The sequence below is a fragment of the Pleurodeles waltl genome, chromosome 2_1, assembly GCF_031143425.1.
Source record: "Pleurodeles waltl isolate 20211129_DDA chromosome 2_1, aPleWal1.hap1.20221129, whole genome shotgun sequence".
NCBI lineage: Eukaryota > Metazoa > Chordata > Amphibia > Caudata > Salamandridae > Pleurodeles > Pleurodeles waltl.
This window is the reverse complement of record NC_090438.1, coordinates 32,946,030-32,969,990: the sequence shown is the minus strand read 5'-3', so window position 1 is coordinate 32,969,990 and position 23,961 is coordinate 32,946,030. Positions and strand designations below refer to the sequence as shown.

Sequence of the window (23,961 nt, the reverse complement as noted above, 5' to 3'; positions counted from 1 at the left end):
TGCTTCCAGTACAACTCCTGTGCTAGACAACACACGCACGCCTCCGCACCATGGTGCAAAGCTTGTGCACAGCACACATACAATGTGTGGGATGTCTCAGAATGTGTCGGCCTAGGACATTATACTACAATTGTATGCTTCCAGTACAATTCCTGTGCTAGAGAGCACACGCACGCCTCCGCACCATGGTGCAAAGCTTGTGCACAGCACACATACAATGTGTGGGATGTCTCAGAATGTGTCGGCCTAGGACATTATACTACAATTGTATGCTTCCAGTACAATTCCTGTGCTAGAGAGCACACGCATGCCTCCGCACCATGGTGCAAAGCTTGTGCACAGTACAGCACATATACAATGTGTGAAACATTTCAGAATGTGTCTGCATAGGATATTATACTACAGTTGTAAGCTTCCAGTACAACTCCTGTGCTACACAGCACATGCACGCCTCCGCACCACAGTGAAAAGGTTGCGCACTGCACAGCACAAATATAATGTGTGGAATGTCTTTAGAAATACATAGTGTTAGTGATAGTGTTTAAATTAGAAATAACTAAAACATTTCAAGTTCTTATCAACCAGCTTCAAAGCAGACACAAGCACTCATTGCACTCGCTCTCATTGCACTCGCACTCATTGCACTCGCACTCATTGCACTCGCTCTCATTGCACTCGCTCTCATTGTACTCGCTCTCATTGCACTCGCTCTCATTGCACTCGCTCTCATTGCACTCGCTCTCATTGCACTCGCACTCAGGAAACGCTTCACCTACTCCCAACACCAACATGTAATGTAAGAGACAGGTTGCCCATAACAGGGAGACCAATGTGGCTTCCTATATTGCAATGGTAGGTAGGTGTGTGCCGTAGGATGAGGTGAGTGGGGACGCAGCTGAGACCATGCAGGAAAACAGGGAAATGGGTGGGAGACCCCACACACACGCAGACAGGGAAATGGGTGGGAGACCCCACACACACGCGGACAGGGAAATGGGTGGGAGACCCCACACACATGCGGACAGGGAAATGGGTGGGAGACCCCACACACACACGCGGACAGGGAAATGTGTGGGAGACTCCACACACACGCAGACAGGGAAATGGGTGGGAGACCCCACACACACGCGGACAGGGAAATGGGTGGGAGACCCCACACACATGCGGACAGGGAAATGGGTGGGAGACCCCACACACACACGCGGACAGGGAAATGGGTGGGAGACCCCACACACACATGCGGACAGGGAAATGGGTGGGAGACCCCACACACACGCGGACTGTTGCCTTATCTGGCAACTGAATGAAATCCTACATAGAGACCCCACAGCCACAGCTGCTTTATTTAATTAAATTCAATTAAAAGAGCACCTAATGCCACAACAGCAGGGAGGGGAGTGCAGGCCAGAGAGAGTCTGGGACTCATCGAAGGCTGTGATGAAGGGAGAGTGCAGCTGAATCAGCCACACTAGAGGCAATCAGGCAAGAAATGCTGAAAAGGTGTAATCTGATCTCAAGGGATCAGGACAGACCCTTTCATGAAAGATTTGGAGAGAAATACTAGCATTACAAGGACAAATCAAATTGATGGAACTGAATATGGCAGACTATGCTCTGGTTAAAATCGACGAGAAATACTATGAGAAGTAATATTAGGGAGGCACAGCGTAGACGCTGCTTGTAAATACGCTTAGAAAACGCTAAGCAAGGCGTCCATACTACACATCACAACACAACAAGGCGGGAAGGTGCTAGGGGTGCTAGACACTGCGTCGGTGGCCCAGTGAAGTAATTAATGCATGATCTCCAGGGATCTGTGTTTGAATCCTGGCAGGTCAAGTCGGACATACATCTTTCTGATGTCGATAAAATAAGTACCACTAAGTTGGATTACAATAAACATCTGTTATTGAGGTCCAAGATTCTGGTGAACTTGCGCTTTACAAATTCATAGTTATGTTTAGGACCTCGGGAACCAGGAGATGTCCAGGGAGGGCCAAGTTCCGGAAGTGGAAAGGGAGGGGACACGAAGGAGAGGAAACGAGATTGGGGACGGTGGAACGTGCTTCAGTGCGGAGTAAAGAAGTAGAAAACATACCTCCGTGTGCCGCGGTGTTCTTGCACGATTCCACAACTGGCGACGAGGATGGGAATGATGGAAGCTATTAATCCAGTCGGGACAAGGGCCGGGTCTGGACGGATTCCCTCTGTCATTGTACATTGCTTTGTGGTCTGAAATGCAAAAATTCCTGGATAAATTAACAATTTTGCTGAAATGCAAGAAAGATCCTGAAAGTTGTGGATCTTACGGACCCATCTCACTCCTTAACACGGATGTGAAAATATACACCAAATTTTACCAATCGTCTGAACAAACTGAGACCTCACTTGATCGAACGGATCGAACCCAATCAAGGTGCGTTTATAGCCAAGAGACGAGTACCAGACAACACAAGGAGCAGCACGCCTCTTTGAGATTGCCAACAAACAGAACAAGAAAATAACACTCCTATCATGAGATGCAGACAAGCATCTGTCAGGGTCAACTGGACCTTCCTGAGGTCGGTCCTAAAGTGGTCTAGGACCAGACTTTCTAAAAATGACCCGTTGTGCTTCTCCCCAGGTAGAGGCTCTGACAAGACCCCAGGTGAGACTAGGCAGAGATGCAGTTATCACCCTTGCCATCTGCATATTGAGTACAGCTGATAACAGAGAATAAGTTATTACTGGAGTGAAATAAGATAAAAATAAATTCCAAAACCACATTATTTGCTGACAATACTCAGGTCACACTGGGGAAGCCACTAGCCTATCTCCCACCTCTTAGATGAGGTATACTGTTCGTGCTCCAAGCTAAAGAGCCAGACATCAGAAACATGAAGCCTGACTATAAGGGCAGGAGCCCATGCTTTGTACACAGCATTCCCCATTTATAATAGAGCATCTCCTCCACTGGACATCAAGGCATTGAAGTTGCACCAACCATAGCAGGAAGATGTACAGCAGACTTTCCCCAGTTGGCCCAGTCCATCAAGCAAGATCTTCAAAAATGGCACAATCGGTCTTTAATCTGGCTAGGGCGATTAGCCACTGTGAAAATGACAATTCTTTCTAGAATCCTCTTCATATGTCAATCAATACCCATTTGGATAGAACATAAATGTATCTGCCAGCTACAGAGTACATGCATCAACTTTATTGAGGGGGGGTAAGAAGGCAAGAATTCCCGCAAAGATAGCGCACTCACGTGCGCAGATCAAATATTTTACCATACTGCCAGGCAGCGCCAAGCATCGCCCCTCCACCCCTAACAGCAGCTGGAGCTGCAAAACGAAAAATAAAAACGATAATGAACATTATTTATTATCATTTTTATTATTCAGGGGGTGGGGCCATAGGGTGATGACAGGGACGGAAGGGGAGTGCACAGCACTCCCCCTCAGTGCGCATGTGTGTTTGGCCAGCCGTCCTGGGGCAGCCAAACACACATGCGCACTGTGCTCTCTCTAATCCGAGCTGTGTTGCCGGGTTGGAGAGAGCAGCCAGAGGCTCTCAGTCTGCCTCGGAGCGCCAAGCCAGGGCGCTGCGGCCAATCCAAACGCTGCTCTCATGAAAGAGCAGCGTTAGGATTGGCCGCAGGGCTGGCTTGGAGCCTGTGCCTACAGCGAGTGGAGCAGGAGCCAGAAGAGCGGCAAGGCAGTGGCAGCAAGTTTCTTTTTTTTATTTCTTTATGTTGTTCTACCCCCGCCCGCCACTTTGCCCCTACATCAGCCGCCCTTGGGCAGGGAACCTCCACTATCTACTAGAGATGTCCAGAGCAGAAACAGAGAAGCATGTGTGCCTCCTGGATTACTTGTCTGCAGGGAGGGCTCTCTGGGAGGAACCGTGGTTGGCTTGGAAAGTCACCAACCAACACGACCAGATGCCTGACCAAACTGCAACCAACCAGGCTTCAGACTGGCACCCCCATCCCCAAATCTGTCCGGTCTTCGAAATCCTAAGGCTAGCCCATGTCTAGATAGAAAAGCTTTAAAAATGGCAGGATGCAAGGTGCAGTAAGGTGGGCAACCTCTTTGATAAAGGAGAAATAAAACCCTCTGAGCAACTAAAACAGGATTATGATTTACCAGGGCAGGAACACTAAAGTCCATCATTGGGTCATGAAGAGGAGAATCAGAGAAGCAACCAATCGGCCATTGCCCCAGTTAGAGAAATTACTGAGACAGCTTGAAGATGAGGCCCGCCTCAGGTCGAGGCGCTACAAGCTTCGAATAGACTAAGAAACATGGAAGAAACAATTTCAAACGAAATGGGAGGGAGAACTGGGACAGTCCGTCAACAGCGCTCAATTGCATCATCCATGTGCCGGGTAGTGACACAGCAGCGAAAATACTACTCAGATGGCACTGAACACCTCCATATGACTGACCCTACACATGTCTGACCTGTGCTGGAGGGGTTGTGGGCAAAAGGGTATGATCACCCATATATTATGGATCTGCCCTATAAATGGCCCCTTCTGGAAGGAAATGATACCAGTCATATTAGAAATGAAAGGGGTTCTTACATTCCCTTCATGGGATAAAAGACAAAAATAAAAAGGGGTCATCAAAAAAATAAAAAGACTGAGCTCCTTGGTTAACCTAATGACTCTGAAGTTGTGGAAGTTGCTATTGGTCAAGTCAGGAATGCAGGGTTGCCTAAGCATAAATGAGCGGCATGATAAACTTTGGCCCATCGTAGGGATGGAAAAACTCATGTATGCTGGACATGGATCAGAAAAATAATTCTGTACCATATAGAGTCTCCTTCTCGTTTTTTTCCAGAGGCTATAGAGAACCTACATGCCAGAGGACCTTCAGAGCTCAACAGATCATAGAGCCACACAGGTGATGTGAGACAAAATCATGAAAGGCAGGAAACCTAAAAGGAGAGGGCTGCCAATCAATCATTGCTAACAGAAAGACAACTGCACTCAGGATAGGTGTTGAAATGAGAAAGGATAGATTGGACTTATGAAATTCGAATCACATGGTGTAGAGGGCAATTAAAGAAGGGCGAGGACTCGAGGGTGGATTGGAAGAGGACAATTTAAGTTGGCATGCCTGCTGAAAGTTGTATGTTATCTGTTTGAAAATGTCAAAACAACAGTTTAATCATACATATTTTGCTCTATTGTGGACAGGGACAGCTTTTACACAGCTCACTTTATTGTAGGGACTTAAGCTGCACCTAAACAGTGAAGCCAAAAAACAGCCGCTAACATGAAAGTTTGCTTGTGCTCCCATCTAGAAGGGACCAAACAATTCAGGATCTGCAGCTCCTACAGAAGCAGAACCGAGTTCTATTTGCACGTACTTGCCCCTTTCTATAACATAACAGACTAATTAAAAATGATGGAATGAAATACTACCCCGCAAAATTACAATAGTTAAGATTGATCCAAGCATTTGTATCCATTCCTTATTTCTGGGAGATGATATTAGACATTAAACTGAGGGACTTCAATCATTCACAGACCAACAGGCGGGTTGAAAGATTCAATAGTCTCATTAAAGAGATAGAGGTGGATGAAGGCTACTCTCACAGGGGACATTTGCAGCACTGTAGAAATCTGTTCACTTTTTGGCATCAAAATGAAATCCCATGATGAATCAAATATCATTACAGATATAAAATTACAACAGAGGATGCAGCTGATGAGTGAATAATTGTTTTCTTGTCTCCTTTGCAACTACACTTTGGCTCTGTTCTAAATCCCAGATATATTTCCACCTGCATCTGTATGCTTCTTCTTACAACACCACACCACTGACATGTTATTTGTCCCCACAGGTGATGTGCTACATTTGCAGTAATGGCAGACTGGAGCCTACTGGGAAAGCTTCTTGAGAGTGCCCAGGAGCACTCCACTGTGGTCGGCAAAGTCTGGCTCACCGTCCTCTTCATCTTCCGGATCCTGATCCTTGGCATGGCTGCTGAGAAGGTTTGGGGTGATGAGCAGTCGGGGTTCACCTGTGACACCAAGCAACCAGGTTGCCAGAACGTCTGCTATGACAAGACTTTCCCCATCTCACACATGCGCTTCTGGATCCTGCAGATTATCTTTGTGTCCACGCCGACAGCCATCTACATGTTTCACATCATGCACCTGGTGCGCATGGAGGAGAAGGAGAAGCGCAAGAACAAGGCGCGACAGAGCAAAAAAGGGACCGAAGAGGACAAAGAGCTGCTCCTGTCCACACCAAAGCCCAGCAGGAAACCCATCAAAGATGACATGGGGAAGGCTTACCTACGAGGGGCCATCCTGAGAACATACATTTTCAATATTATCTTCAAGTCTCTTTTTGAGGTTGGCTTCATTGTAGCGCAGTATTACTTGTACGGGTTCCAGCTGCATCCGCTCTACACTTGCAGCCGGTGGCCCTGTCCCAACACTGTAAACTGCTACATCTCCAGGCCCACCGAGAAGACAATATTCATCATCTTCATGCTGGCCATGGCCTGCCTCTCATTGCTCCTTAACCTCATTGAGATGTACTACCTGGGCTTCAAGAAGTGCCGGCAGGGCCTGTCTGCCAAGAACACCCCAGAACCAGAGCCCGAGTGCAAGCCCAGCCCAAAGAGTCCTGTGGACACTGTGCCCCACTTCATTCCACATTTCTCCCACTACACAGCCTCCAGTGGGCCCCAGGCATTCGCCCCAGGGCTGGGCTTTGCACGTTCCAGCTGCCCCAACAAGATCCCTCCTTTGCCCCCCGACACAAGCCAGGTAGCTCATCAGCAGAACAGGGAGAACCAGGCGGTGGAACAGAATGGCCGGTCAGACAGCAGCAGTGATCTGGAGGACCAGCCCAAACATCGGGAGAAGCACAGGAGAGCCAGCCGCGCCAGCCGACAGAGCACACGCTCGCGGCCCAGTGATCTTGCAGTCTGAACCCTGGCAGCAAATGGCGGCCTAGGGCGGGACTTGTTATGCACAGACCATCGATTGCTGCTTGGACGTTCATGATCAACGGCAGGGCCAGGATGGGGGGGAACAAGAAATGCAGTCAAAGAGATGACACGGGTGGGCAGTAGAGAGAAATCTTGTGCAGGCACATTGGAAGGACCAGGTGGTGTAACTACACATACAGTATGCCAACTTCCTGGTCACAAATGAAGTGACAGACGACCTGCACACTCAGTGGTATTTACTGAGATCCACCCGCCAAAACCTCTGGAACACTTCAAGAATAAAACCAGAACATACTCAGAACTTTGGCTTTTAGCATCGCCCCTTCCCATTCCACCTCAGATGTCTAAGAGTGAGCATGGGAAGTTCACCTTACCCCTGAGGCACTAGACACATCGCCCCTCTGCCCTGCATTGACTGACATAAGCAGCCTTCAGCTCCCTCTTTCAGCAGGCACCACCCTACCTGTGTCACTAGATACTATAGGCTGTGCCCCTCAGTTCTTCTCTGTCTCCCTCATTACCCACCCCTGCCCTGGGTCTTGCATGACCCTCTGAACTGCCTAGGAGTTAGATCCCGGGGAGCAAATGAGACCAGCGGCGGTTCATTCATGGGGTGCAGAGACATTGACCCCCTACTGGTGGTGGCAAGGCAAGACTGTATCTAATCAAACATGCATGAACTTACTGCCCATTCAAGGCCACCCAGTCCTGTACCCTTCGAATACCCCCTGCCAGGCAGAACGCTGACACCCACCGTGTCTGAAACGTCCCTTAGATCCCACCCACATGCTTCCTTTTAATACATCTCCGCGAGTGTCTCACTGTCCTCTTGGATATTGACATTCTCTGCATTACTGCCCTTTTTAGTACTCCCTCTATCAAAGGCCATTCTGCCCTGTACACAAAAACGCCACTACCGATTAACGGTTGCCAATACTTTCCTAGTGCTAAAAGAACTATCCTGCCCCAACCAAGAGCTGTTGTCCCTATAATACACTCAAAGAAGAGATACTGCCCCTGTAGTCTTTCAAAGTACCTCTAGTGGAAGGAGAGCTACTGCCCTCAGAATATCTATAGCAAAAGCCTTCTGACTTTCAGAATATTTCTCAAAGACAGAGAAGCCAAGAGCTACTGCCCCTCAGTTAACCTATAGCATACTGCCCCCAGAGTACTCCTAGTAGAAAGATACGGACTGTCATAATATCTTTAAGAGAGAGGGAGAGACAGAGAAACAGCTACTGCCCCTCAGTTAACCTATGGCATACTGCCCACAGAGTACTCCTAGCAGAAAGATACTGACTGTCATCATATCTCTAAGAGAGAGAGGGAGCCACAGAGAGAGACATCTACTGCCACTCAGTTAACCTATGGCATACTGCCCCCAGAGTACTCCTTGCAGAAAGATACTTTCATAATATCTCTAAGAGAGAGAGGGAGACAGAGAGAGAGCGAGAGACAGCTCCTGCCCCTCAGTTAACCTATGACTCTGAGTACTTCTAAAAGAAAGATACAGACTTACATAATATCTCTTATAGATGGAAAGACTGAAAGTTACTTCCCCTTAAAATACCTATAACTGAGCACGAGTCCTCCTCACCATGCTTCAAAGAGATAGAAACATGGACCCTCACTCCACGTCTCCCAAAGAGGGAGTCACTGCATCAAACTACCTCTAACCCAGAACTACAGCCCTTAGAATACCTCTAGCATGAAGCGGGCTGCTCTGGCCTACAATACCCCTGACAGCAAGAAGAGAGTCTGTCCCACAGAATATCCCAGACACAGAGAGCCACTGCCTTTCATAACTCCCCCAGAGGAGAAGGACCCAATGCCAACTTCAAACCACAGGATAGTACTAACAGAAAACTACTGCAAGGAGGATACCTCTAAGTCCAGGATACTCACACACAGAATACCCCTAACTAAAGAGAACTTCTGCACTTTGAGTAGCTACACGGAGAGGGACAGCCCCTCAGAATACCCCTGAGAGAAGGAGGGGTACTCTGTGAGTAACAAAGAGGGCTACTGCGCCCAGACCACTCCAAGCACAGTGAGAGCTACTGGCCCTCCAAAAATACTCCTAGAAACAGAGATACTGCCCCTCAGAATATCCCTGAGAGAAGGAGGGTTGCTCTGTGAGTAACAAATAGGGCTGCTGCGCCCAACATCCCCCCAACACAGTGAGAGCTACTGCCCCTCCACAAATACTCCTAGAAACAGAGAGATACTGCCCCCAGGAATATCCATGAAAGAAGGAGGGGTACTCTGTGAGTAACAAAGAGGGCTACTGCACCCAGAACACCCCCAACACAGTGAGAGCTACTGCCCCTCCACAAATACTCCTAAAACAGGGAGATACTGCCCCCAGGAATATCCCTGAGAGAAGGAGGGGTGCTCTGTGAGTAACAAAGAGGGCTATTGCGCCCAGAACACCCCCAAAACAGTGAATGCTACTGCCCCTCTACAAATACTCCTAGAAACAGAGAGATACTGCCCCTCAGACTATTCCTATGAGAGAGAGAATGCCTGACCTCAGACTATAGATGACTGAGTGAGATACTTCTCAGAAAACATAGAGCGTGGTGCTGCTCTACTGAATACCCTTAGGTAACTATCTACTGCCCACAGAATATCTATGGCCTCCAGAACCCAAAGCTACTGCCCCTCAGGCTATTCCTGACAGAGAGCGAGAGATGCAGCACTTTAAAGTGCATATACCAGAGGCAGTTACTGCCCCAGAGCACTCCTAATAGAGAGAGAGCTACTGCCCATAAAGACCCCTAATACTGAGAGCTACTGCCTCTGCAAACATCCATGATAGAGAGATGCTGTACTTCAGAATATCTGTGACAGAGAGAAATACTGCCACAAACTGGAAAACAGACAATGCTCTTTAGAAAGCAATTTAAAGAAAGTTCTGCAGCCCCATGGAATACCTACAGCAACATGAAGTATCTGTTGATCACCGAGAACACCCCTCAAACGGAAACTGCCCATACCTTGAACAGAAGGAAAGGCACTGTCCCTCAAATTACCTCAACTGGCCCTAAATATACATTTAACAGAAAACTAGTGCCCTTTAGAATAGCTCGTCCAGGGTGATCTGCTCCATGTCAGCACCTCACAGTGATCAGGCTACTGCCCCTTGGAGTGCCTCTAGCACACAAAGCTACTGCCCTGCTGAGTGTGAATACCTCTAACAGAGCAACTGCCCATCAGGATACCTTTAGCACAGAAAGATACTGCCCTGCTGAGTGTGAATACCTCTAACAGAGCAACTGCCCTTCAGGATACCTCTAGCACAGAATGTTACTGCCCTGCTCAGTGTGAATACCTCTAACAGAGCAACTGCCAATCAGGATACCTCTAGCAGAGAAAGCTACTGCCCTGCTGAGTTTGTGTACCTCTAACAGAGCAACTGCCTCTCAGGATACATCTAGCACACAAAGCTACTGCCCTGCTGAGTGTGAATACCTCTAACAGAGCAACTGCCCCTCAGAATACTTCTAACAGAGAAAGCTACTGCCCTGCTGAGTGTGAATACCTCTAACAGAGCAACTGCCTCTCAGGATACCTTTAGCACAGAAAGATACTGCCCTGCTGAGTGTGAATACCTCTAACAGAGCAACTGCCCTTCAGGATACCTCTAGCACAAAATGTTACTGCCCTGCTGAGTGTGTATACCTCTAACAGAGCAACTGCCTCTCAGGATACTCTAGCACAGAAAGCTACTGCCCTGCTGAGCGTGTATACCTCTAACAGAGCAACTGCCTCTCAGTATACCTCTAGCACAGAAAGCTACTGCCCTACTGAGTGTGTATACCTCTAACAGAGCTACTGCCCCTCAGCATATCTCTAGCAGAGAAAACTACTGCCCTGCTGAGAGTGAATATCTCAGCTACTGCCCCTCGGAATGCCTACAGCACTGAAAGCTACTGCCCTGCTGAGTGTGACACAGAAAGCTACTGCCCTGTTGAGTGTGTATACCTCTACTGCCCCTCAGGATACTCTAGCACAGAATGTTAGCTCCCTGCTGAGTGCGAATACCTCTAACAGAGCTAATTCTGCTCAGGATACCTCTAGTACAGAAAGCTACTGCCCTTCTGAGTGTGAATACCTCTAACAGAGCAACTGCCTCTCAGTATACCTCAAGCACACAGAGCTACTGCCCTGCTGAATGTGAACCCCTCTCATAGTCAGAGCTACTGACCTTCTAAATGTGAATACCGGTTACTCGGTCGCTGGCAGTGCCAGGCCATTTACACAAAGAGCAACTGCCCTTTTGAATGTGAATACCTCTCATAGAGGCAGTCACAGAATGCCTCTGAATATGAATAACTGTAACAAAAAGAGTGACTGCCCTGCTTAATGTGAATACTGCTGATGTTCAGAGCTACTGCCCTGCTGATGTGAATACCGCTAATATTCAGAGCTACTGCCCTACTGATGTGAATACCGCTAATATTCAGAGCTACTGCCCTGCTGAATGTGAATACCGCTAATATTCAGAGCTACTGCCCTGCTGAATGTGAATACCGCTAATATTTAGAGCTACTGCCCTGCTGATGTGAATACCTCTGATATTCAAAAGTACTGCCGTGCTGATGTGAATACCGCTAATATTCAGAGCTACTGCCCTACTGATGTGAATATCGCTAATATTCAAAGCTACTGCCCTACTGATGTGAATACCTCTAATATTCAGAGCTACTACCCTGCTGAATGTGAATACCGCTAATATTCAGAGCTACTGCCCTGCTGAATGTGAATACCTCTCATATTCAGAGCTACTGCCCTCCTGATGTGAATACCTCTAATATTCAGAGCTACTGCCCTGCTGATGTGAATACCTCTAATATTCAGAGCTACTGCCCTGCAGATGTGAATACCGCTAATATTCAGAGCTACTGCCCTACTGATGTGAATAATGCTAATATTCAGAGCTACTGCCCTACTGATGTGAATAATGCTAATATTCAGAGCTACTTCCCTACTGATGTGACTAATGCTAATATTCAGAGCTACTGCCCTACTGATGTGACTAATGCTAATATTCAGAGCTACTGCCCTACTGATGTGAATAATGCTAATATTCAGAGCTACTGCCCTGCTGATGTGAATAATGCTAACACAGAGGTACTGCCCTGCTGAATGGGAACAGAACTACTCCCCCTGACCGTGGATGCTTCTAATGGCACTCACAGGGTGCCCCTGAAAGTGAACACCTCTCACAAGAGGTGATGCCCAGAAAACGTCACCAACAAAGAGCTACTGCCCCCGAACACCTGAAACACACTACTGCCCTCAAACGTCTCCCCCGAGGGGGCGCCGCTGTGCAGTACAAGACGCCACGGAGAGCTATTGTTATGTATTTTGAGTTTTTAAACCTTTTACTGTTTACCTCGATGCTTAATCACCTCTGCACTTTCCATACCCTTTTCATGAAAAGTTGTTCATATTTTAACTTCCAAGTCCATAGCTCTGCCCTCCTCTCCCACTGCCCTCTTTTCTATATCTGCTCGATGCACTATTATATATACTTGTGTTTTTAAGTTATGTTGTAATTATTTAAACTCTTATATGTTAAGGTCCAAATTGACCGATTGGGCGAGGCAGTTTCGCTGAGAATCCCACTCAAAAACAGACACAATCTGCTCACTAGAATAACTCAGATGTACTGCCCAGCCACTGCCCCTCAGTATACCTTTAACATAGAGAACTCTTGCCTGAAAGTACTTCTCTAGTAGAGACACAGGGGGTGGTCCACAAAACACCTCTAGCGAAAGTAGTTTCTACCCCATTAACTAAGTCCAACAGAGTGAGAGAGCTACTGCCCCACAGAGAGCTAATACCCTACAAACTACCCATCACAGAGAGCAACTGCCCACAGAGGGCGCTACCGCCCCACACAGAGAGATAATACCCTACAAACTACTCCCCACAGACTGAGCTAATGCCCCACAAACTACCCATCACAGAGAGCAACTGCCCACAGAGGGCGCTACCGCCCCACACAGAGAGATAATGCCCAACAAACTACCTCCCCCAGAGAAAGCAACTGCCCCACAGAGAGAGGATAATGTCTCACAGACTATCCATCACAGAGAGCTACTTCCCCACAAACTACCTCCGACATAGGTTCTGCCCCACAAACTACCTCCAACTGCCCCACTGAGAGACAGCTAATGTCCCACAGACTACCTCCCACAGAGAGAGTGACGGTCCCACAATCTTCCTCCAATAGAGAGAACATGCCCCACAGAGAGAGCTAATGCCCCACAAATGACCTCACACAGAGTTGTAATAGCCCACAAACTACCTCCCACAGAGAGAACAACCGCCCCACAAGCCACCTCTCACATAGAGAGCTACTGCCCCACAAGCTTTCTCCCACAGATAGAGCAATGCCCCATAAACTATGTATCACAGAGAGCGGTACTGCACCACAGAGATAGCAACTGCCCCACAAACTACCTATCACAGGGAGAGCTTCTGCCCCACAAACTACCTATCACAGAGAAAGCAACTGCCCCACAGAGAGCTAATGCCCCACAATATCATATCACAGAGAGTAACTGCCCCACAGAGAGAGCTAATGCCCCACAGAGAGTGCTAATGCCCCACAAACTTCCTCCTACAAAGAGCTAATGCCCCACAAACTGCTTCCAACAGAGAGAGAGTTACTTCCTGACAAAGGACCTCTAAAAGAGAGAAAGCTATTATACCATACTCTACCCCCAGCTCAGCGATCAGAGGTAGGTCTGCTGCCGGACGTACACAGAGGTAGAACCCCTCAGAAAATCCCCACCACACAAAACCGCTGCGCCTCGATGTATGGATGTCACAGAAAACGTCTGCCCCTCAGAATACATATGTCACAGACAATTGGTGCCACGCAGGATACGTATGTCATAGAAAACTGTTGCCACACAGAATATGTATGTCACAGTAAACAGCTGCCCTGCAGAATATGTATGTCACAGAAAACTGCAGTCCCACAGAATATGTGTCACAAAAAAACGCTGCCCCACAGAAAATGTATGTCACAGAAAACTGATGAACCTCAGAATTTGTTTGTCACAGAAAACTGCTGCCCTGCAGAATATATATGTCATTGAAAACTGCTGCCCCACGGACTGACTACCACAGAAAAGAGCTACCCCGCAAGGTATCTCTAATGAAGAATTCTGCCGCAAGAAATACATAGATCCCTAGGACTTATTAATAGCAAATAAGAATTGATGCCTCCTAGAATACCCGTAAATAGATCTTGTGACACATACACAGACCTACAGCCTTTAAGGATATCTCTGACACATGAAAGTGCTGCCCCTCAGATCCTGAGAGTGCTGCCCCTCAGATCATGAAAGTGCTGCCCCTCAGATCATGAAAGTGCTGCCCCTCAGATCATGAGAGTGCTGCCCCTCAGATCATGAAAGTGCTGCCCCTCAGATCATGAAAGTGCTGCCCCTCAGATCATGAAAGTGCTGCCCCTCAGATCATGAAAGTGCTGCCCCTCAGGTTACGAGTGCGCAGTTGCCTCCAGGCAGAAACGACGCCGTGGCAGCTTTACACAGACCACCTGCCTTCGCCGATATGAGACTAAACGCCGCCTAGAAAGCGAGATGCGTACGTGGGGTGAACTAGCCGGAATGACTGGGCGCAGTAGCATAACCCGGTTTTCCATTCTAGTTGCCTGCTGCACACAGGAGTACTGCCACGGAGACCGTAAACACAACGACGTGGAGGACAGCAGCGGTGGGAAGAGAAGCCGGTGTTTGGGAGAGGTCACTGGAGAGGAGGAAGGTCCCGCAGACATTGGGGGGGCGGGAGGGGGTCACAGTGCTGAGGAAGCTGTGGTCCACCAGGGTTGACCATGGATGGACCATCAATAGCCAAGGTTTGGCCATGAGCTTGTCAACGCATCATTGCAATGTTTGCCCTCCTCACACAGGTCTCAGGGGTGCCCGCCTGGAAAGGATCTGATGTCACCTGTCACTAGACCAGGACATGGGGTTATTCACACCGATGTTCACTACCATGCCGAGGCCACCGTGAGCCCACGATGTCGCGCACCATGTGCTAACTCCGACTACGCTGCTCACCAATGTGCAATAAACGCATGTGTGACAGTCACAATAAAGGCACCATCCAGGACCACCGGTGCCGGAGAAGCTCTGAATGGGGCTTTGGGTGGTCAGCAGGCCCGTAAGAAAGTCCTGGCTGCCCCGTCCAGAGTTGTGTTATCTGGGGAAGTCACTTCCACACTCTGGGGGTTCAGTTGTGGGTTAAAAGTGCCTCTGCAGAAAAAAGGCATGTTTTTTCATATATGTATTTATTGTAGTTTTCAGTCAGAATAAACTTACAGATTCAACGATTTGTTGTTCGTGTTCATATTTCTAAATATTAATAAAGTTCTCAGATGAATAGATGGAGGCTACGGCTGCCGGGGGTTGCAGTGACGTAGCATCAAGGGTGCCAGGGACCCTGATGCCATAAAGAACAAGGATCTCCAACCCATGGTTCGGCACTAAAAACAGCCATAAGTGGGGTGCGTTGGGCCCCTGAGATCCCTGGGTCCCACTGCCACGACACCACCTCCACTGTTGTTCTGGGTCAAAGTCTGATGATGAAAAACAACTCCCAGGCCCTAAATATGAGAGCTGGTGCCCACTGGTTATCACCACTGACACAAACTAGCACTATGGGCCAGATGTACCAACATTGGGAATACCGATTTCCTAATTGATTCTCTATGAATCGCAATTAGAAGATCGGTATTCCTAATGTATGAAACCGATTGAGTTTTATTTTGGGAATTCGTTGAGGGTCACAAATCAACCTAACTCATGAATATTAATGAGGTATATTGCAGGCTGCGACCCATTAGGAGTCGCAGCCATCACAGGGATGGTGGCCTGCTGAGGTCAGCAGACCACCATGGTCTGTGATTGGTTTTTAAAAAAGCAATCTTATGTTTTTTCTAAATGGAGCCTGTTTTCTTTAAAGGAGAATGGGATGTGTTTAAAAAGACAAAAATAAAACCTTTTAGTTTCATTTTTTAAGAGTAGGCAGTAGTCTGTGGAAGCACTACCTGCTCTTAAAACATGTTAATAGTTACATTCTCAAAGCAAAATCTTTGCAAATCGAAGCCATCTTTGCAAATCAGTTACTACTAGTTTTAAACTGGTGGTAAAGAATTACTGTTTTGCGACCTGAATACAGTCGCAAAATAGTAACATATCAAATCAATTCAACATTTGGAAGGGGCGCCCTAAACACGCCCCTTCCAAATACAGAATTGCAAATGCAAAATGTAATTCAGTAACAAGATACCACATTGCATTTTGTACAGTTGAAAAAGCATTTTTATGGTTGCAAACGGCCAGCTGTCTTCGCTTTTCAGTGCTTCAACCCTCCTTGTGTTGGGACAGGAGCCTCCTGTGCATGGTAAGTGGGCAAATGCCCCTGCCCTTAGTGCCCAACTGCATGTGAAACTGGTATCCCGACTTCTTTTCTGGCCGGACGTCCTGTTAACGCAGCATGTGCAGAGGCCTAACGCTGTCCCTGGTAATGAGAGGTCTAGAATCTCTTCTGTCCCCGGAGGGGTGCTTATCTCATGCCATCATGGTGGGCACCAGACTACTCTCCATGCCCTGGGTGAGTCACATACAGCGGTGAGCGTACAGAGACTTGTGATTCCTCAGTGTGACCAGAACTGTCTCAATGCCAAGGGGAGTACAGTCTGCAGGCCCCACTGATTTAAACTTCTGCTTTTGCACGAGAGCCAGATCATTGCGCTGGGTGTGCGTGTTGTGTGTGCGTGTTGTGAGTGTTGTGTGTGTGTTGTGTGTGCATATTGTGTGCATGTTCTGAGTGTTTGTGTGTGTGTTGTGTGGGTATGTTGTGTGTGTTTGCATTGTGAGTGTTGTGTGTGTTGTGTGGGTGTGTTGAGTTTGTGTGTTGTGAGTGTTGCGTGTGTATTGTGTGTGTGTGTTGTGTGTGCGTATTGTGTGCGTGTTGTGAGTGTTGTGTGGGTGTGTGTTGTGTGGGTGTGTTGTGTGTGCATATTGTGAGTGTTGTGTGTGTGTTGTTGGTGTTGGGGTGTGTTGTGTGTGCTTGTTGTGTGTGTGTGCGTGTTGTGTGTGTTGTCTGTGAGTGTTGTCTGTGAGTGTTGTGTGTATTGTGTTGTGTGTGAGTGTTGTGTGTGTGAGTGTCTGTGTGTGTGTTGTGTGTTCGTATTGTGTGTGTGTTTTGAGTGTGGTGTGTGTGTTGTGTGTGCGTGTTGTGAGTGTGCATGTGTGTTGTGTGGGTGTTGTGTGTGCGTGTTGTGTGTGTTGTGTGTGCGCATTGTGAATGTTGTGCGTGTGTGTGAGTTGTGGGTGTGTTGTGTGGGTGTGTTGTGTGGGTGTGTTGTGTGTGCGTGTTTTGAGTGCGCGTGTGTGTTGTGTGGGTGTTGTGTGTGCGTGTTGTGAGTGTTGTGTGCACGTGTTGTGAGTGTTGTGTGGGTGTGGGTGTGTTTGTATGTGTTGTGTGTGCGCACTGTGAATGTTGTGTGTGTGTGTGTGAGTTGTGTGTGTGTGAGTGTTGTGTGGGTGTGTTGTGTGGGTGTGTTGTGTGGGTGTTGTGTGTGCGTGTTGTGAGTGTTGTGTGGGTGTGTTGTGTATGTGTGTGTTGTGTGTGCGTATTGTGTGCGTGTTGTGTGCGTGTTGTGTGCGTGTGTTGTGTGTGCGTGTTGTGTGTGCATTGTGAGTGTTGTGTGTGTGTGTGTGTGTTGGTGTTGTGGGGGTGTGCGTCCGTGTATACGCGTGTGTATGCAATGAAGTCCAGTTAGCCAAGAGCTACTGATGAGTTCTTGCTGGGCACTGAGGTTTGGTAGGTGGTGGGGTGAGGTGTGGGACTGCATTTTCTGTTGCTCAAGATCAGGACGTTTCTACTCAGGCCAAGCCCTTTTCTCTGTCCCTGATGACTGGTCCGGACTGTTGATGAGGCCAGATGCAGAGATCCCACACTTCACTGTGCCTGCTGCGAGAGCCATCACCTTACCTGAAGTCTATGTTGGCGAAGAGGTCAGGAAATGTCATTTGAAAGAGAACCAAACTGTTTCTGAAACCTTAGGCAGAGGATGCACTGTCTGCAAGATAAGTATAAAAGGGGAAAGAGCCCTGTAGGAGGCTGGCCTGGCTTGTAGTGGGTACCAAGGGTACTTACACCTTGTGCCAGGTCCAGTTATCCCTTATTAGTAGAATAGAGGTGTTTCTAGCAGCTTAGGCTGATAGAAGGTAGCTATGGCAAAGCAGCTTAGGCTGAACTAGGAGACATGCAAAGCTCCTACTATACCACTGGTGTCATATGCACAATATCATAAGAAAACACAATACACAGATATACTAAAAATAAAGGTACTTTATTTTTATGACAATATGCCACAAGTATCTCAGTGAGTACCCTCAGTAAGAAGGTAAGTAATATACACAAGTTATATGTACACAAACCAAAATCAGGTAAGTAAGAGTCCGAAAAGTAATGCAAACAGTGTAGAATTGCAATAGGTTGCAATAGGCAAACATAGGTCAAGGGGCAACACAAACCATATACTCTAAAAGTGGAATGCGAATCACGATTGGACCCCAGACCTATGGGAGCTTGTAGAGGGTCGCTGGGACTGTAAGAAAACAGTCAGGGTGTCCAAGATACCCCACCCCAAGCCTCTGAAAAGTAGCAGTAAAGTGCACCTACTACCCCAAAAGAGCACAATAGTCGTGATAGGGGGATTCTGAAAGAACAACAAACACCAGCAGCGCACTGACAACGGATTTCCAGACCTGAGGACCTGCAAGGTAAGGGGACCAAGTCCAATAGTCGTGACAGTGTCTAGGGGGGGCGGGAGCCCAGGAAACCCCGGATGAAGGTGCAAGGAAGCTGCATCCAGTTGGAAGAAGCTTCGAGTTCTGCAAGAAAGAAGAGGACTAGGAACTTCTCCTTTGGAAGACAGATGTCCCACATCGCGATGAAGCTTGCAGAGGTATTCCCACGCAGAAATACCAAAAACAAGCATTGCTAGCTGCAAGGGTCGCAATAGAGGTTTTTGGGTGCTGCTGAGGACCAGGAAGGACCAGGATGTCAAAATACACAAGAAAGTACGGGGTTCTCTTAACGAGGGCGTCGCGGATATCAGCGTGGCCCTGGGTTGTATGTGTTCCTATTTGGAAGGGTAATGTCAGTGAAATGTCAGTAGGTAACTGCAGAGTGCATGCGCGGGGAGGAACAGCAGGGGGAGGAAATTCCTTTTACGGACTAGGTGGTCTCACACACTATATAGTGTCATGCTTCATCATTTGACCACCTAGACCCACCCAGGTAGGACAGTGCCACCTGGGCGGACTCAACCTCACTGTTAAAGGAACAGGAGGGAGTGCGTAAATAAACTTGTTTCTGGAAAGATCGGGATCCAGCTAATCTACTGAAAAAATTAAAAACACCTAAGCAGACACCTGTGAGGAGTAACAAATTTAATAGTGGTATCTGACTGGTGTAGTTAAAATGGGGGTTGGGACACCTCTGTGAGGTCAAGGACTCACAGGGTCACCTAACTAATAGCCAACATGTTTCTGCCCTCAGAAGTGCCCTCAGAAGTGAGCCAATGAAGGTCTCGGGGCATTCGTCAGGGCCTAGGATCCCTACGTCTCACGTTGGAGGAAATTACTCTATGTGAAAGTCAAAGAGTGTGAAATAAAAGGTCTACCTTACCCAAGGAATTACCTTGAGGCGGCCCTTTTCATAGAGGCTGCTAGCCTCTGGTATCCAGGAGGGGGAGTGTCCCCTTATAGTCAAACATACATCAAAGGGGACGCTCGCCGTGCGCCTATATCGTCCTCTCCTAGGACCCTGTGAGTCCTTGACCTCACAGAGGTGTCCCAACCCCCGTTTTAACTACACCAGTCAGATACCACTATTAAATGTGTTACTCCTCACAGGTGTCTGCTGAGGTGCTTTTAATTTTTTCAGTAGATTAGCTGGATCCCGATCTTTCCAGAAACAAGTTTATTTACGCACTCCCTCCTGTTCCTTTAACAGTGAGGTTGAGTCCGCCCAGGTGGCACTGTCCTTCCTGGGTGGGTCTAGGTGGTCAAATGATGAAGCATGACACTATATAGTGTGTGAGACCACCTAGTCCGTAAAAGGAATTTCCTCCCCCCGCTGTTCCTCCCCGCGCATGCACTCTGCAGTTACCTACTGACATTTCACTGACATTACCCTTCCAAATAGGAACACATACAACCCAGGGCCACGCTGATATCCGCGACGCCCTCGTTAAGAGAACCCCGTACTTTCTTGTGTATTTTGAGTTATAGGGAGCTAAGTACGGTGTGTTCCTCCACATTTGTCCCTCCTTCTCCCTCCTCCTCTCTCCATGTGTAATGATGAGGACCAGGATGTCGCCTTTTGGAGGAGGAGACAGAGGGGGGGCTCAGCAACTCAGAGAGCCCTCACAGAAGCAGGCAGCACCCGCAGAAGTACCCCAACAGGCACTTAGAAGATTAGTGAACTGGAGTCCACGCAAAGTTACAAAAGAGGGTCCCACGACGTCGGAGGCCAACTCAGAGGGTTGTGCACTGCAGGACGGAGTGCTGGGGACCCAGGCTAGGCTGTGCATGAAGGAAATCCTGGAAGAGTGCACAGGAGCCGGAGCAGCTGCAAATCACGCGGTACCCAGCAATGCAGTCTAGCGTAGAGAGGCAAGGACTTACCTCCACCAAACTTGGACTGAAGAGTCACTGGACTGTGGGAGTCACTTGGACAGAGTTGCTGTGTTCCAGGGACAACGCTCGTCAGGATGAGAGGGGACCCAGAGGACCAGTGATGCAGTCTTTTGGTGCCTGCATTAGCAGGGGGAAGATTCCGTCGACCCACGGGAGATTTCTTCTGAGCTTCTGGTGCAGGGTGAAGGCAGGCTAACCCCAGAGCATGCACCACCTGGAAACAGTCGAGAAAGCCGGCAGGATTAGGCGCTACAATATTGCTGGTAGTCGTCTTGCTACTTTGTTGCAGTTTTGCAGGCGTCCTGGAGCAGTCAGAGGTCGATCCTTGGTAGAAGGCGAAGAGGGAGATGCAGAGGAACTCTGGTGAGCTCTTGCATTCGTTATCTGAATAATTCCCCAAAGCAGAGACCCTAAATAGCCAGAAAAGGAGGTTTGGCTACCAAGTTAGGAGGATTGGCTACCAAGAGAGTTAAGAGCCTATCACAAGCAGCCTCTGACGTCACCTGCTGGCACTGGCCACTCAGAGCAGTCCAGTGTGCCCCCAACACCTCTGTTTCCAAGAGGGCAGAGGTCTGGGACACACTGGAGGAGCTCTGGGCACCTCCCCTGGGAGGTACTGGTCAGGGGAGTGGTCACTCCCCTTTCCTTTGTCCAGTTTTGCACCAGAGCAGGGCTGGGGGATCCCTGAACCGGTGTAGACTGGCTTATGCAGAGATGGGCACCATCTGTGCCCATCAAAGCATTTCCAGAGGCTGGGGGAGGCTACTCCTCCCCAGCCCTTCACACCTATTTCCAAAGGGAGAGGGTGTAACACCCTCTCTCAGAGGAAATCCTTTGTTCTGCCTTCCTGGGCCAGGGCTGCCTGGACCCCAGGAGGGCAGAAACCTGTCTGAGGGGTTGGCAGCAGCAGCAGCTGCAGTGGAGACCCCGGAAAGGCAGTTTGGCAGTACCCGGGTTCCGTGCTTGAGACCCGGGGGATCATGGAATTGTCCCCCCAATACCAGAATGGTATTGGGGTAACAATTCCATTATCTTAGACATGTTACATTGCCATGTTCGGAGTTACCATTGTGACGCTATACATAGGTAGTGACCTATGTATAGTGCACGCGTGTAATGGTGCCCCGCACTCTCAAAGTCCGGGGAATTTGCCCTGAATGATGTGGGGGCACCTTGGCTAGTGACATGGTGCCCCCACACTAAGTAACTTGGCACCCAACCTTCACCAGGTGAAGGTTAGACATATAGGTGACTTATAAGTTACTTATGTGCAGTGGTAAATGGCTGTGAAATAACGTGGACGTTATTTTACGCAGGCTGCAGTGGCAGGCCTGTGTAAGAATTGTCAGAGCTCCCTATGGGTGGCAAAAGAAATGCTGCAGCCCATAGGGATCTCCTGGAACCCCAATACCCTGGGTACCTCAGTACCATATACAAGGGAATTATATGGGTGTACCAGTATGCCAATGTGAATTGGTAAATTTAGTCACTAGGCTGTAGTGACAAATTTGGAAAGCAGAGAGAGCATAAACACTGAGGTTCTGGTTAGCAGAGCCTCAGTGATACAGTTAGGCATCACACAAGGAACACATACAGGGCACATACTAAAAGCACTGGGGCCCTGCCTGGCAAGGTCCCAGTGACACAAGGACTAAAAGAACATACATACAGTGAAATATGGGGGTAACATGCCAGGCAAGATGGTACTTTCCTACACAACCCCCTCCCCCCCAAACGAAGGACAATAAGACTTGCCATGACCTGATGAGTCTTTATTGTCTAAGTGGAAATATCTGGAGAGTCCATCTGCATTGGAGTGGGTACTCCCAGGTCTATGTTCCACTGTATAGTCCATTCCCTGTAGAGATATGGACCACCTCAACAATTTAGGGTTTTCACCTTTCATTTGTTTTAGCCAAAGTAGAGGTTTGTGGTCTGTCTGAACTATAAAGTAAGTGCCAAACAGGTATGGCCTCAATGTTTTCAGTTCCCAGACCACAGCAAAGGCCTCCCTCTCTATGGCAGACCAACGCTTTTCTCTAGGGGTCAACCTTCTGCTGATAAAAGCAACTGGTTGATCCTGGCCCTCATAATTCAGTTGTGATAAGACTGCCCCTACCCCTAATTCAGATGCATCAGTTTGAACAATGAATTTCTTGGAGTAACATGGGCTTTTTAGGACAGGTGCAGAGCACATGGCCTGTTTGAGCTCCTCAAAAGCTTTCTGACAGCTAGCTGTCCATAATACTTTTTTAGGCATTTTCTTACTTGTGAGATCATTAAGAGGGGCTGCTATGGAGCCATAATTTTTAATGAATCTCCTGTAATACCCTGTGAGGCCTAAAAAGGCTCTCACCTGGGTCTGAGTTGTAGGGGGAACCCAATCCATGATTGTCTGGATTTTCTCCTGTATGGTGCAATCTGTTCTCCACCTACCAGGTGGCCCAGATAAACCACTTTTCCCTGCCCTATCTGGCACTTTGAGGCCTTGATAGTGAGGCCTGCCTTTTGCAGGGCCTCCAAAACTTTGCAAAGGTGGACTAGGTGCTCATCCCAGGTTGAGCTAAAGACAGCAATATCATCAAGATATGCTGCACTAAAGGCCTCCAATCCTTGCAGGACTGTGTTCACCAACCTCTGAAAAGTGGCAGGTGCAATTTTCAAACCAAAGGGCATCACTGTAAATTGGTAGTGCCCTCCTATATTTGAAAATGCAGTCTTTGGTTTAGCATCTTCTGCCCATCTGATCTGCCAATACCCTGCAGTCAGATCAAAAGTGCTAAGATACTTGGCAGAAGCCAGTGTATCAATGAGCTCATCTACCCTGGGTATAGGGTGAGCATCAGTTTTTGTTACCTGATTGAGACCTCTGTAGTCTACACAAAACCCCATCTCCCTCTTTCCATCTTTGGTGTGAGGTTTTAGTACAAGCACCACTGGGCTAGCTCATGGGCTTTCAGAAGGTTCAATCACTCCCAGATCCAACCTTTTCTGCACCTCTTGTTTAATGCAGTCTCTGACATGGTCAGGCTGCCTATAAATTTTACTTTTGACAGGCAGGCTGTCTCCAGTGTCAATTGTGTGTTCACACCAGGATGTTGTACCTGGCACAATTGAAAAGAGGTCAGAAAATTGTCCTAGGAGATTGATGCAGTTGTCTTTCTGTTCTGCAGTCAGACAATCTGCTAAAACTACTCCCTCCACTAAGGCATCTGCTTCAGTGGTGGAAAAGAGATCAGGG

General features: G+C 48.2%; 1 protein-coding gene across 2 annotated transcripts in view; it reads left to right on the top strand.

Annotated features, from left to right (window-relative positions):
* Positions 1–15,331, top strand: part of LOC138260759 (gap junction alpha-3 protein-like) — a 77,901-nt gene extending 62,570 nt beyond the window's left edge. For both annotated transcript variants that reach the window (XM_069209222.1, XM_069209224.1), the window contains exon 2: positions 5,836–15,331. In XM_069209222.1, coding sequence (XP_069065323.1) covers positions 5,858–6,937 — 1,080 coding nt within the window. In that variant the 5' untranslated portion in view covers positions 5,836–5,857 and the 3' untranslated portion in view covers positions 6,938–15,331. The remainder of the gene's footprint in view (positions 1–5,835) is intronic.
* Positions 15,332–23,961: the final 8,630 nt, after the last annotated feature.